Source organism: Condylura cristata, unplaced genomic scaffold, assembly GCF_000260355.1.
Source record: "Condylura cristata isolate star-nosed mole 26May11 unplaced genomic scaffold, ConCri1.0 scaffold00024, whole genome shotgun sequence".
Classification (NCBI taxonomy): Eukaryota; Metazoa; Chordata; class Mammalia; order Eulipotyphla; family Talpidae; genus Condylura; species Condylura cristata.
Window position 1 is genome coordinate 34487512 of NW_004567125.1, and position 15117 is coordinate 34502628.

Below are 15117 nucleotides of genomic sequence, written 5' to 3' on the forward strand. Positions count from 1 at the left end.
TGGGGAGCACAGATGCTAAATACTGCAATAGAATTTCAGATGAGGAGCATGCTCTGCGAAGGCTGAGCTGAAGAGTGAGGTGGCCAAAGAAAGCCTCTCCAAGAAATGATATTTCAACAGAAGCCTGAGGAAAAGTAAGGATAGTCTTGTGGTTGTCTGGCAGGAGGAATGGGAAGTCCCATGCCCACTCCCTGGGACAAGCCTGTCATATTCTCCAAGCTGGAAAGAGGGCCATGTACATTTAGTAGAGGGAGGGCAGGTGAGAGAGTGAAACAATCTAGGTTGTATCTCATAAGATCAGTGCAGATGCTGTGTAAAATAGATTGTGGGGGAAAGGTAGGAAGTTGCTACTAGTCAGGATGACAGCCATGAGACTGGGGAAGGACTTGGAATGGGGTGAGCAGTGGAGTTGACTGGGTGGGATATGTGAAAAAAAGAAAAAGGGAGTCAAGGATGATAATAACTCCATTGAAGACCAGAAGGAAACAGCATGAGAACTTTTGGGGTCCTGTTGTGTTTGGAATACACAAACACCTAAGAGATATGGTGGATTTGATCTCAAGCCTCCCAACTAAAGCAAACTCTAACACAGGACCTCCCTGGTGGCACAGGCATTGAGTCTCAGTGCTATAAGGCTATCACTAGCCACTTTGGACATGGCATGATTCGATCCCCCACCAGGGAACTAGCACATGACACAGCAGACTTCTCCTGTCTTGCTGAAATACACGCCTGAAATACAGCAATGTATTTCAGTCAATATACCTGTTCTGTTCCTTGCTCTGTCTCTGATGAATCCTCTCACCACCCCCCCACCTTTGGCCTATACCCAAGTTATTGTATGCATACATAAAATAAAATAAAAATAAATATTAAAAAAGAAAAAAGACAAACAAAAGTCATATAAACATTTTAGTATCCCAGTGCACATAAAATGTATATTGCAGGGCCTCCCTGGTAGTACAAGGAGTTGAGGCACAGAACTGTGAAGCTGTCCACAGCTGCTGTGGTATGAGTTTGACCCCCAGCCAGGGAGGTGACCCACATGATGCAGCAGATCTCTCCTGTCTGCTGCCCCCCTCAGCAGTGTATTTCATTGATCTGCCTGTTCTGCTCCCCACTCTGTCTCTGGTGAATCCTTTCACTTCCTGCACCTCTGGCCTGTACTCCAGTTTCTGTATTCATAAGTAAATGTATCTTTAAAAATAAATAAATCTTTAAAAACTTTTTGAAAAATGTATGTTATACTGCAAGCTACTAAGTGTACAATGGCGTTTTATCAGGGGGGAAAATGCCCATACCTTAATAAAGTGTGATGTGACAAAGAGACATGGTAACGATTTGTTTAATGTGGGATTGCCATAAATCTTCAATTTGTAAAAAGAAACAAAAAGTGGGGTCCTTCCTGGTGGCACAGCGGGTTAAAGCACAGCACTAAGAAGCTAAAGCCACTTCAGCATGAGTTCGATCCCCATCCTGGAGGAGATCCACATGGCCCCGTAGACCTCTCCTGACCTGCTCACTGCTCCCCTCAGCAGTGTACTTCATCAATCTGCCTGTTTTGCTCCCCACTCTGTCTCTGGTGAATCCTCTCACCGCCCCTGCACCTCTGGCCTGTGCCCCAGTTCTGTATGCATAAATAAATAAATGTTTAAAATTTATATATAAGCAACATGCAATAAATTTAATAAAACAAGATACAAGATATGCCTGGAGACAATGGGAGAAGACTTGAATAGACAAGTATAGAGGTTGAGGCTGTGAGATAGGGGGAAGGCCTATGATGGAAAAGCTAAATTTCAGAAACAGCGGGGAAGTAGCATTAAAGTCCCTAGGACTGAAGGGAGGTACCTCTCTGTGGACAGAGAGGTCTAGTGGCTGAGGCAGGGCATACTTGTGAGAGAGAAAAAAACCAGAAAAGTGGGGACCTAGAGGAGGGAATAAGGAAATCTGTCAAATACCTATGATTTTACTGAACTTTGAAACTGGGACAGGAAGCGAACCCTTGTTCACTGTGAGCAACTACAAGCAGGGATGACTTTTCCAGCTCTCTGCCTGCACTTTCAGAGTACAAGTACCTATAGGTACTTGTATTGCTCTCTGTGCTTTTACATTATCATCCCAACCCCCAATATAGTAATAATATATTAAGTTTCTGTGCACCAGGCACTCTGCTGAGCACTTTACAGATACTATTATTGTCCACAACTTACAACCAAGGAAACTGAAGCTCAGAGAAGTGAAGTGTCTTAACTGCGGCACAGAAAGCAAGCAGAGCTGTTGGACTGGCTCTAGAATCTATGCTCCTCATACCACTTTGCAGCTGACCTTTGTCACCCCACATCATGATTCTAATTACCTGGGTTGTTCAGCATGCATATCTGTCCAGTTCACACCTTTTTTTTTTTTTTAAGTTTTTAAAGATTTATTTATTTGTGCATATAGAACTGGGGTACAGGCCAGAGGCTCAGGGGCGGTGAGAGGCTTCACCAGAGACAGAGTGGGGAGCAGAACAGGCAGATCGACGAAGTACACTGCTGAGGGGAGCAGCGGGCGGGTCAGGAGAGGTCTGCCACGCCATGTGGTCCCCTCCGGGGCAGGTGGGGATCGAACTCATGCAGAAGTGGCTTTAGCTTCTTAGTGCTGTGCTTTAACCCGCTGCGCCACCAGGGAAGGCCCCAGTTCACACCTTTTTAAAGAAAAGATTTATTTATGTATCCAGAACTGGGGTACAGGCAGGAGGTACAGGGGCAGTGAGAAGACTCACCAGAGACAGAGTGGGGAGCAGAACAGGCAGATTGATGAAGTACACTGCTGAGGGGAGCAGCTGGCTGCCAGTCAGAAGTCTGCTATACCATCTGGGTTATCTCCCTGGCCAGGATCAAACTAGTGCTGCTGTGGCTGCAGATAACTTCGTAATGCTGCACTTTAACCTGTTGCACAACCCAGGAGGGCCCCCAGTTCACCATGGATTATTTACATTCTCCAAGACTAGTAAGGTTAAATGGGCATGTAGATTTGTGCTGATTTTGAATAAGGCTGTAGTGAGTGGAGCCCCCTGCTCCAAACCTAGGGTTATCTGGGAAATCCTCTGGTCTGTAATACATGACATAGTTTTCATAGCTGTTGTCCAACTGATCACGCCATGGAAGTCCTGAGCCTATGTGTGAATAGCCTCAAAATTCTTCACGTCACCAAAAAAAAAAAAAAAATTCAATTCTTCTTGTCACCAATGTTATGATTGTGACTAGTTTTCAATTTTACCTATTCTGGTGGGTGAAATGAGGTCTTGGAGAGGGATATAGTTTAAGGGTGTGTGCGTGTGCGTGTGTGTGTTCGCGGGCAAGCACGTGTGTCCTGTCTGGCACTGCATCATCTTCACCTTCTAGCCCCGGGGACCATGGCCCGCACCGGAAACCCCCAAAGGGCCAGGGCGGGGGCGGGGGTCGGCCAGCGGCTTCCCGCGGAAGGAAGGGCCCGGCAGTTCCTGCTACAGGATGCTCAGCGATGGCCCCCTCCCCAGACGACGGGACTTCCCCGGCCAAGCCAACATCATCGGGTAATTGTTCCCACGCAGACGCCTTTTGGTACCGCAGTGGGTGAGGGATTCGACAGCCCCTCCCCAGGCCACACTGGGAAGTGGTGGGTCAGGGCCCCCGAACGGGTGGCGACCGAATACCCACGTTTCGGCGATCGAATCTCCCACGTTTCGCGGTGACAAACCTGGTGGGGGTGGAGGCTAGCCAGCCTAGATTTCCCCAGGCTGCCAGGAGCTCCTGAGGCAGGGGGCGCGGGGTGGGAGGGGAGCCTTGCGCGGGCGTTCTGGGGCAGACCTTGCTCTCCGCCGCACCCTCCTCCTCTTCCCCTGGGGCCTCCGGGTCAGGTCCGCCGAGTCTGGAGATGGCTGGGGCTGGCAGAGCCAGCCGTCGGGAGGCGGGGCGGGCGTTGTGATGGCGCCTCAGTCTGCGCACCTGCGGCTCCTTTGTCCTCCCAGCAGCCACCCCACACTGCCCTCGGACAACGGCCATTCCACTCTCCTGGATTAACTTGAGACTTTTTAGGGCTTTCTCTTCCCGGGAAGGATAACCCGGGGCTGGCCTGGGACCAAAGCAGGTAACTAGGGCCCCTTCGGGCATTTCTAAACTCAAAACTTCGCTGGGAAGCCGCTTTGAGGTCCACCTCACAGGCAACTGAGGGAGCGCAACTCCCGGCCGTGCCACGACTTTATCGCTTCTGAAACCGAGGAATAAAGCGCACCTTTTAGCCCCCGGAACCCCCACTTCAAGTTCAAGCCCAAACTGTGGGACCCCCGCCAGAGCTATTCAGTCCAAGTGGGGCGTGGTGTCGTTCAAAGGTCTGCAAAGAAGGCGGGATCTCCCAACTCCGCTGTGAGCACTGTGAAGAGCAGTGCCCTCCCCATCCTCCAGTCTTAACTGAGAAGCCCGCCTCTCCTAGCCTGAGTTGAGGACACCCCCACGTTCCTCGGGTTTAGGAAATCTGAGCCTTGGTGTGTTAGGACGCCCAGCACGGAAGAGCTTGGCCAGAAAAAGGGGCCTAGGCCCCTCTCACCCACTCTACCCACGTGGTAGCTGGTCTGACCGGTTTCTGCGGCCCCAGCTAGTAGCCGCCGGCGTCTGACCCCTTAACCCTGGCCCCCCTCCACCGGGGAAGAAAACCAGTCGGGCAGCAGACTTTTTGTTCAAATGGTTTTTATTTTCCTATCTGGCGTTTCTAGCAAAAGGCCAGGTAAACAGAGTCCACTACAGTATGAATCTTCCCCGCCCCCAAATTGGTACCGTCTCCGCAAAGCGCTCTGAACTCCCCCTCCTACCCCCAACTTGATTCAGACCAAGAGCTTTCGAGTTGTGAGGATCACTCTAGATGGAATATATTCCCACCTCTTAACACACCAGACAAGAAAGATTTTAATCTGAAATTAGAGCAGCCCTCCCCCCCACACCTCCACAGCAGTGGGGCCCAGGATACTAAGCCACAGAACGCCGGGGTGAAGTGACTCAGAAGGCCCTCCTCCCACTCCCCGGGGCGGTCCACACCCCAGGCCCTCCTCCCAGGCCCCACACCCACGCAGGGCAACAGGAAGCTCCCCACGTCCGCCCCATGACGCAACGATGACCGCTTGCACAAGTATGTCACTGGAGGGGGAAGGGGAGCGCCTGGTATTCTCCGAGGTTGGAAACGCACACACACCAACTACTGAAATACCTTGAAAGGGCAGCACATCCCCCTGGCTTAAAAAGATGGTGATAGTATTATTAAGTCCGACCCTGAGGATTTGAAATAACCATGCCTCCCTTCTCCCAGTGCGGGAAGGAGAGGGGGAGGTCCAGAATCCAGTCCGTTTAGACAGCACCTGTGGGCGCGGCAGGTCTCGGGGGAAGGCGGCCGCGCCCCGGACTCAGGCTTCTCGGTGCCGCCGGTGCCACTGCTGCACGTAGATGGCGATGCCTCCCCAGGGACAAAGTCCCCCTCTGGGCTCTCAGCAGCCTGGGCGGCGGCTCCTCTCCACAGTTTCCGCGAGCGCTCCCTCGGGGGTGGGCCTCGCCTCGGGTCTGCGCACTCCGGCCGACTCTTCGGCGCGCACTCTTGTGCTCTGGCAGCGCCGCTCGGGGTCCCTCAAAAGGCCACCACGGCCCGCACAAGCACATTCAGCATACTGTCCGCCGGGCGGCAGGCGGGCTTCGCCTCGCACGCCGCCGGCGCCGTCTGTGGGGCTGCAGGGCTACAGTTCAGTAGGCCGGAGAAGCGCCTCTGGAGGACACGAGCCAGATTGGGGAAAGCGCCCTCCGCTTGCGCTGAAAGGGGCTGCAGGCGATCACAGACCTCCGAAGACTCCCCTTCCTTCTCTGTCTCTTCTTCTAGACGAGCTTTCTTGCTCGGAACCAGTCCGGCGTCCCCGACGTCGCTCAGGCTGCAGCTCCGCCGCTTGCGGTTCACTTTGCCGGGGCGCGGGTCACACCGGGCAAGGGTCTCCTCGGCTCTCCGCGCCTCCTGGATGTCCTTGGGCTCTGGAGAGGGCTGCTCACCGTCGGGGGGCGCTGCTTCGGCTGCGGCTTCCGCTTCCCTTAGCGGGTGCCGGCAAGGATCTGGGGAGCCGGAGGGCGACAAGAGCATCTCGGGTTCGTGGGCTTCCACCTTGGCCGAGAGATAGAGCTCCCTAGCGTTGCGCATGACGAGCGACAGCTGCAGACTCCGGTGCAGACGCAGACCGCCGCGCTGCATGCGCGAATGGTACATCTTCCATATCGACAGGGTCATGATGCGTTGCGCCTCCTTCTGCACCTCCATGGCGGACCGACGGCGGGGGCGCGGCTGGTGGGGACTCCGGCTGAGCAAGATAGGAAACAGGTGTACTCTAGACAACACGCTCGTTCACGCGCCTCCCCGCACAGGAACCTACGCAGTGACACAGCTAGGACGCTCTGTCCCGCCGCCCGCCACCCGAGCCCTTTTGTACCCCGAGTGAAGTCACCGAGACGCCCCGCCCAATCGGAGAGCCGCATCCGGGCTTTCCACCTTGCGGAGGCAAAAGTCTCCTTAAAGCGACAGGGTGGAATTTACCGAGTTCGCCAAAGGGAGGCCAGTGGATGAGAGCTGTCCAGTAGCTAGATGAACGCCCCCCAATATACGCGGAGCTCTAGGGGTGGTCTCCTTTCTCGCGGCTCTCAAAGCACTGGCGCAGGTCGCCGGGAGATTGGGGAAGCGTGAGGCTACCACGTACTTGCGTGCGCAGTCCGCAGCGCACTTAGGCGGCAAATTTCCCGTAGGTCTGGGGAAGATCCGAGTTCCTCTCCCGTGGGCAGTTCCTAGCGTATTTATCTGGCGTCTTTCTTTTTTCAATGTATAAGCTAATAATGGAGCCAACTCGTTAGTGCTTGGCGGTGTTAAGGGCTTTCCTTTCGTAATTATTGATTCCTCACCTCCTTCCACGAGGACCTGATATTCTTCAGATTGGGAAACAGGATTAACTGACTCGTCCAATATCTACTAAAAGAATAAATGGGCCGCGGAGCAAAAGGGGGCCATCGGAATCTCCAGTTCTTCGGTCCCTCTAGCGAACGCCAACCTCCTATAACTCCCCTCGTTTGCATGCCACAAGAGCCTGGGAGACACTGGCTGGCTCCAAGGCAATGTTGCCCACTCCTCTGGAGGCGGATATTTATAGATGGGTGCACAGCCCGGGGCTACCATTTCTGCGTTCCGCGGTGGGCTTCCCAGCCCTCCCCGTTTCCATCTGCGCAAGCTCCACAGGTGGGATTACCGCTGGCTAGGAGGGCCCGGCTGCACCACTGCACAGATCAACACGTGGCACAGCCCCCCCAAAGAAAAAGCGGTAACGTGTCTGCGCCCCAGGAGGCGTGGTTGCGGTAGCTGCGAACTGAGCCAGAGATAGTACAGATAGAAAACTTGGGGCACCTTACACAGCTGTGCTACAGTTCCAGGAAAACTATTCTAGCTCCTCGGGTGGGCGGGTGGAATAAAAGGCAAAATTATCCGAACGGCGCCATTCACTCGTGGCTCGGGCCCTTTAACAGGAGACCCCGCCCCCACCCCAACAGGCGCGCGGAGCCTTCCCGCCACTGGATCTGCCAGACTTCCACAACTAAATTTGGAAGTATTGACGTAAGGGCGACTCTTGATCCACTTCCTGTTGCCCTTATAAGGACCGGGCTCGGGATTTCCGTAACTGGGCTGCCTCTAGCTTCTTCCGGGCGGGCGGGTGGGTGGTGCCCGGGTCTCCGGACACGCCCTCACCCCGCCAACTTACCCGGCAGCTGGGGGCTTCCGGATTCACGTCCGGCGGGACCCGCGGGGAGTGAAAGGAAGGTTTCGTTTCCTTCTCTCCACAGAGCAGGAAGGTGTGTTGCTGAGTAAAGCCCCCGCGCCGGTTGGGAGGAGCAAACTCTAGCTCCCACTGACGCCATCTACCGAAGATCCTACTTAAAGACCTAGTCAAACAAGGATAACTTGCTCAGGACCCTCTTCATCCCTCTCCTACGGAGACCCTACTGTGTCCCTCCCACGTAAACCTGCGCGTCGCCTTCGGCGCACGCTTAGCTCCACCCCCCGCCCCCCATCACTGTGCAGGGAGACTCACCAACTATTCTTTTAGAGGCCTGCTCTAACCACCGTCCACATTCAGCGATTCTACCGCACTACGGAGATCAGCTGATGACGCCCCATTCCGCTTCCCACCACCATCTAGGAGTCCATACGACAGCCCTGAGCTGAGATTCTCTCACAGCGACTAAAACAGGGCTAGGACTTCCTCAGATATGAGGACCAACCTCACGAGAGAAACTGGGACACCACTCAGGTGATGGCTCTCCCCCTAAGAGCACACATAGTGCACTTCATATAGGAAGCAACCCTGTGAATCTCACACGCCACTCCTACCCTCTACCCAAACGGACACCTCACACGCAAAGAACATCCCTGGAAACCATATTTGGAACCACCACCACATAACCCTCCCGCGCGAACTCCCAAAAAAACCCACCTCCCAGTATGTGGTCCTCACGGTCACCCACCCCTGGGTGACCTTAAGGCGCCCCCTCTTCCGAAGGAAAAAGAGGGGCGAGACTAGCAAAAGTTCCCAAAGAAGGGGCTTCCTGGTGGCGCCAGGGGTTATTAAGTCGCAGCACTACGAAGCTGTCCGCAGTCACTACAGCACAAGTTCCATCCTCGGCCAGGGAGCTGACTCACATGGCGTGGCAGACTTCTGTCTTGCCCGCTGCTCCCCTCAGCGGTACGCTTCGGTGGACCTGCCTGTTCTGCTTATCACTCTTGTCTCTGGTGAATCTTCTCACTTACTCGAACCTTTGGCCTGCACCCCAGCTCTTCTATGCACAAATAAATAAATCTTTAAAAAAAAAAAAGGATCCCAAAGAAAAGTGTCCGCGTCTCACTCAGCACCAATGGGAAAGTGGGGAGGACGACCTCTCTCACACCCCTTCCCAAATTGCCACCCACGACAGTGGGCTGGAAAGATCTCCTAGGATAGGATCAAGGTGCAAGCTGGCTCATGGAGTAGTTTAAGAGGATCTGCGAGTCGAATGAGCCCTTCTCCAGACATAAACGGGTCTGACTTGTGGGAGGCTGGTATTTACATTGCCCAAAGGGAAACTGAGGCAGTGCACCAAAAATCGAGAGGCTGGGTCTCGAACCCAGGCTTTGCGAACTCTGACCCAAAGGCAAGCCAGGAATTAACCAGTACACTGCAGTGTTGGGCAAGGAAAAGTAACTTGGAGGCACAAGGGCCGCCCATGCACACCGGAAGTTGCTTGCGCCCATAAGTAAGATGGCCGCCGAAAGGACGGAACTTTCTGCACCTTGGCCTTCCAAGGCTCCTCTTTCTTCCCTGGAGGAACTACTCTCGATGGTGGCACGGTCACCTGACAGGGGTGGGCGGGAACCTTCGAGCAAGGCCCAGAGGGGTGGGGGCTCGGCTGCGGGCGGGAGAGTGACATGTCTCTGGAAGATCCGTTTTTTGTAGTCCGAGGGTGAGTGACAGCGATGGGAGAAGTCAGAGGGTGCTCAGTCCCCCTACCAGCAGGTGGCCAGGGTCAGCGGAGCGTGCCAGGCGGTCTGGGCACGGCCGTCAGGGTACGCGGGTCGCCCGTGGCGGAGTGGGAGAGGTACGCAGGGGGAGATGAGAGTGTCCTGAATCCCCAACTCTTTCGGGTCCGTGTGACTAGGGGGAGACCATCTGCCCCCAGTCGTGCTTACTGTGCCCCTCTCCGTAGTGAGGTGCAGAAGGCAGTGAACGCTGCCCGCGGACTGTACCAGCGCTGGTGCGTGCTCCTGAAGGAGGGTGCGGTGGTCGGACGCGAAGAGCTGGACCGGACAACTAATGAATTGCGGAATAGCCTGCGCAGCATCGATGGAGGAAACTATCGATATCCTAGGAAGGGCTGGAGGTTTAAGGGAGGCATGGGAGAGTCCATTACGTTGGCCAGGGCCTTTGGAAGTCACCACAGTGGGAGCCTGGACACCTGGGAGGTGTGTGAGGGTATTAGGCGGAAGAGAGGGTTGTTTCTGGCTCTGGCCTTGACTTTTGACTAGCGGCTTACGCATAGTGGAAGCCAACCCAGGCAAGTTCAAGCTTCCCTCCGGAGACTTGCAGGAGAGAAAGGTGTTTGTGGAACGGATGTGGGAGGCAGTCAGATGAGGTTTTCTGGTGGGTTAAGTGTGGGGAGGTTGTGGTGTTTTTACTCTCTAATGCTACCCTCACCCCCAGGAAATGAGGGACCACATGGTCGACCCAGCAGCCATGGCTTTTATGGAGAGGGAAAATAGAATGTAAAGTATCCTGACCCAACTTTCTAACCTACTTCCCTCCAGGGACCTTCTTTGAGTGCAAATTGGACTACACCACATGCTTTCATCTGTCTTCCTGTGTGTATGTGTGTGTGTGTATGTCTTCCAGTATGTTTATGTGTGTGTATCTCTGTCCCCTTCTGTGTCAATGTCTATCTTTTCTGTGTGCAATTTTGTCCTGGCCAATCTACCTGCCTGATCTTTCTGGATGTGTACACCTCAGCCTTCTGTGTGTGTGATGCCTTCTGACTTTATTTAACCCATCTAGAAGTAGCCTCCCTCCCTCTACCACGTTTATTTTTCCTGATTTACCTGTCAATTGCAGTCTGAAAATATTCTATACAACAAGATATTGAGAGAAACCACATTCATGCAGCTTTTACAATATATATTGTTGTAATTGTTGTATTTTATTATTTCCTGTGCCTAATTTATAAATTTAACTTGATCATAAATATGTGTAGGGAAAAAATCCAACAGTATCAATAGAGTTTGGTGCTAGCCATAGTTTCAGGCAGCCACTATGGAGGAGAGAGGTTGGAAGATATGTATACCTATCTCCCAAGTCTTTTTTGCTACTCCTTATGTCACTGTTGCCAGGATATATGCCTTCCTTTATTTTCTGCATGTGCAGTTGGCCCGACTGTGTGTGTGTGTCTGCCTTCTGCATGCATCATTTCCTTCTGTAAGTGTGCCTGCCTCCTGGATGTGCTCCTCATGCCTTCTGTGTACATTCTCCATAACCTCTTTGTACAGCTTTTTCCTCTGTGTTATACAGTCTTTGCATGTTGTGAACACCATCCTTCCCCATCCCCTCCTAAACCCACAGATGGTCTGGGAAGGAGGGGATTAAGGCCCGTAGCAGCACCCACATGAGTTCCAGGTGTACTTTTCTTGAAGTAAAGACCAAATTCTTGGGACCTCCCTGGTCTCGCCACTGCATCATGAGTTTGGTCCCTGGCTAGGGACCTGCCCACATGAACAGCAGGCCGCTCCTGTCTCACCTGCTGCTTTCCTTAGCAGTGTATTTCAGTAAATTTGCCCATTCTGTGCCCCACTCTGTTTCAGGTAAATCCTCTCACCCCCTGCACCCCTTTATATATAAATAAATCTTTAACAAAGAAAGATTAAACTCTTAAAATACATCTGTTTGACAGCATAGGTATTCTCTATTGATTAACTAAATCCTCATTCTAATCCCTGAAAACAGGGATTACAGCTATCCCCACTTTGAAATTGAGAAAACTGAGGCACAGAAGTTCTAGTGATATGACCTTGGGGGTCACATAGTACATAGTAGGTTTGGGAAACCATGCCACCACCCAGACACTGCCTTCCTGATTATAAGTAACAATCATAGTTGCTTGAAACCTGTTTCTCAGCCTGCAGGAAGTAAGCTTTTCTCCTTGAGCCTGTGATCTGTGCTCCCACAGCCACTGGTGGGCAAATCAGTTGCCCAGAAATCATCAAGAGACCTGCTAGATGCCAGTGTGGTTTCTGCCACCTCTCGCTACATCTAGGAGCAGCAGGCCATGCAGCAGGTTTGTGTGGGTGGTTAGGGCCCCTACTAGAGAAGCCTGTGGACCGCTCAGGGGTTCCTGCCAACAGCATCTCTCACTCCAATCTGCGGCTGATCATGGTCCTGCTGGAAATGGTGTTGGGGAGCACTGGGGTTCTGAAGCACATGTCCAGACAAGTCAGGGAGGAGCTGGATGAACAGGGCATGTGAGGCCAGGACTGGGGGTGGGCTGGAAGCCCTTGGCTGGCTGTGCAGTGTGCATACTCTTCGGGGATCACACTCTTACTGGTCTTGACAGCATGCTAGATACCTTTGCTCAGGATATGGACCACACTCAATCTCAGATGGATGGGGTTCTCCGGAAGATGGCCAAAGTATCCAAATGACCAGTGGTGAATTCCCTGGGGGAAGCTACTCAGGGGCAGGAAGTGAAGGGGGAGGGGGGGGCTTGGTGCCACTTCCTATGACCTGTGACCCTCTTACACACAGATTGCAGACAGTGGTGTGCCATTGTGGTATTGCTGGGGGTGTGTCTGGTTATCATCCTGCTCTTCTCTGACTCTGGTCCTCCCCTAGGGGCTGGTCCCTGGTGCTAAGAGAGCTGGGAGTACATTGCCTTCTGGGAGGAGGGTCATAGCTGTGGAGCTATCCCAAGGGTCTCAATCAGAGCCAGTGGGACCGTCAAAGGCCTGGGCCAGCACCCCCAAAGAGTCCTATTTCAAGTGCTTTTAGGGGATGTGGAGGTAGAAGCATATACACTTCCTTAATTCCACTTCTGGTGCCCCAAAACCATTTTTTTTACACTTGTGCCTTCATTACATATGCCAATTTGGAAATAAAAACCATCTTTTTCATATATATTTGTACTAAATGGTGTGTTGTGAACTGGTGATTGGCACAAGTCTTCCCATCCTAAGCCTCCTGCTTTTATGTGTGTACATGTCATGAGGTGTCCACTCAGCATCTTGGGAATTTCCATGGTTAATATTTGGAGCAGAAAACTTAAGTTTATTGGCTTCCCTAACAAAAAATTTTACCATTACTGCAAATCATGCTTTCCATTTTTTTTAAAAAAAGATGTTTTATTTTTGCATTCAAGAGTTGAGGTGTAGGCCAGAGATGCAGGGTCATGAGTGGACTACCCTGCCAGTCAGGAGCAGAATAGGCAGACTGAAATACACTGCTGAAAGGAGCAACCAATGAGACAGGAGAGGTCTGCTGTGCAATGTGGGTCAGCTCCCTGGCCAAGGATCAAACTCCTGCTGCTATGGCTGCAGATAGCTTCATGGTGCTGAGACTTCATCCCTTGTACCACTAGTGAGGCCCTCTGCAGAGCCAAACCACATAACAGTGCAACAGATCTTTCGTCTCACCCACTGCACTCAACAATGTATTTCAGTAGATCTGCCTGTTCTGCTCTCCATTCTCTGGTGGATCCTCTTGTCCCCTGCACTTCTGGCCTACACCCCACTTATTCTGTGAAATAAATCTATCTTGGGGGGAAAAAAAAGCTTCACTGTGTATTGGGTATCTGAAAACATGTCCAACCATCCAGGGGGACTGAAGAGAGGCAGGGTATGTGAGTCTAGGAACTTGGGGGTGGCTGCACTGTACGCATGGACTCCTCAGGGGCCCATACCACCCACCTCACCTTCCAGGTATGAAATGATTCCTTAAGCCAAGTAACTCGTAAGTGCTGTGTGAACCTTTGATAATCTTAGATGTTATAGAATCAGATATTAGAACCACATACCTGTTTCCCAGCTACATGTTATAAATTGCAATTATGTCAAAATTTGTCAATTTTTAAAGGGACCGCATATGTAGGCTGTATTATGTAAAATCACTGTCATGTTTTAGGGTTCGCTTGATCTTTTCTATACTGTTATTTCCTAGGGTACAGATATGCTTCTGGGAGCCAAATGGCATTTCCACTTACTTGGGGCTGCCTGTATGTTGAGTCCCTTTTACTGGAGATTACTGTGCAGCAGACACATGAATTTTCATTGTGACTTAGTCTGAGTTATCCTGAAGCTGCCCTGTGAATGGAACTATCACTTGACCCCCATGTGGGGCTGGCTAGGGCAGAATTGAAGCTTCCTTTCCATAAGGCAAAGATGTTTTGACAGAATCCCCAAGATATTCTGCATCAATGGAAGCTCACTGATAAAACCTTTACCACTTTTGACGTAGCCATTTCCTTTGTAACTGTGGAGGGGTTTCCACGAGAAGCCAGGGTTACCCATTCAGGATCTAGGGATCATACATGCAGGTACAATCTGGGGGCATCGTGTATGGAACGCTGGGGCAGTTGTGAGGACACTAAAGGTGAAGCTTTTTGCAGCCTTGGTCTGGTCCTCTGTCCCCATCTGAAAAGCACAGTTCCTCCCCACAAAACTACTACTACACCTGTCAAAGGAAGTCAGGAAAAGGAGAGAGGTATCATTCTGGGGGAAACTCAGTGGTGAATGAACTCCCCCACCCCCCAACCTCTTGTACCCTCTAAGTGAGCAGCATGCAGCAGGGCTGTTACAAAGGCGTTTAGTTTATTCTAATCAGTTATCACTGATATTCTCGTGGTTCACATTTCCCAGTGCGGCTCCTCTCCTTACAGTAGTTAATGTGCAATCTCACTTTTGGGCCTGGGGAGGGGTGCTTGGCCCAGGGCAGGGAAGGTGTTGGCACTTCACGCAGATGCCACAGGTGGTCTGTCCTGCGTGAAAGGTGAGGGTGGGGAGGGGAGAGGGGGGCGGCCAGGGGAGGCAGAGAGGGGGCCCCCACAGTCTTTTTTGCCTTGGTCGGTGATTCCGTGTTTCTTCCTGGCTGCCCAGGGTAGAGGGAGGACCATGCAGCTCAGGGCAGGGCCTGGAAGGGAGGGTGGGGAAAGCAGCAGGCCGCCTGAGGGCACGGGGAGGGCAGGGAATGAGGGATGCAGGGGTGGCTCCTGGGGTAAGGCACAACCCTGTCTTTGGCTCTCCTGGTGAGGAGTTTCCTCCCCTGCACCCCTGCCCGGCCCCTCTCCCCACCCCAATACAGTCCCCAGAGCCAGGGGAACCTCCTGGGGTCCCCTGAAACAGGGGGGTTCTGCCACCCAACCCAGTGCTGCAGAGGCTTGGAGGAGAGATGGGCAAGCCCCACCTAGGACAAGGCAAGGCAGGGAGGGGCTGGGCAGGGCCTGCCCAGGACAAAGGGGTGGGGAGAGAGAAGACCCCAGTCCCAGGGAGCTAGTCCCTGCTAAGGCCTGGAAGGAGGGGAGTGCC

At 52.7% G+C, this 15117-nt stretch overlaps 2 protein-coding genes across 2 annotated transcripts; one reads left to right on the forward strand and one right to left on the reverse strand.

Moving 5' to 3' along the window:
* Nucleotides 1-4703: 4703 nt before the first annotated feature.
* IER2 (immediate early response 2) lies at nucleotides 4704-7808 on the reverse strand. The gene is made up of 2 exons (XM_012728858.1): nucleotides 7787-7808; nucleotides 4704-6346 (listed from the first exon to the last, which is right to left on the reverse strand). Exon 2 carries the CDS (start codon nucleotides 6304-6306, stop codon nucleotides 5635-5637), a length of 672 nt encoding a protein of 223 aa, XP_012584312.1. The 5' UTR covers nucleotides 6307-6346; nucleotides 7787-7808; the 3' UTR covers nucleotides 4704-5634.
* Nucleotides 7809-9473: 1665 nt separating this feature from the next.
* On the forward strand, nucleotides 9474-12440 carry STX10 (syntaxin 10). Its single transcript, XM_012728947.1, is given in 7 exon segments — nucleotides 9474-9521; nucleotides 9765-10022; nucleotides 10084-10180; nucleotides 10259-10320; nucleotides 11765-11878; nucleotides 11968-12063; nucleotides 12156-12440. Coding segments are annotated over 7 exon segments (750 nt in total). The 5' UTR covers nucleotides 9474-9486; the 3' UTR covers nucleotides 12244-12440.
* The last annotated feature ends 2677 nt before the right edge of the window (nucleotides 12441-15117 follow it).

Coding starts and splice junctions, on each gene's coding strand:
- IER2 (XM_012728858.1), bottom strand. CDS start 6,306: ATGGAGGTGCAGAAGGAGGCGCAACGCATCATGACCCTGTCGATATGG.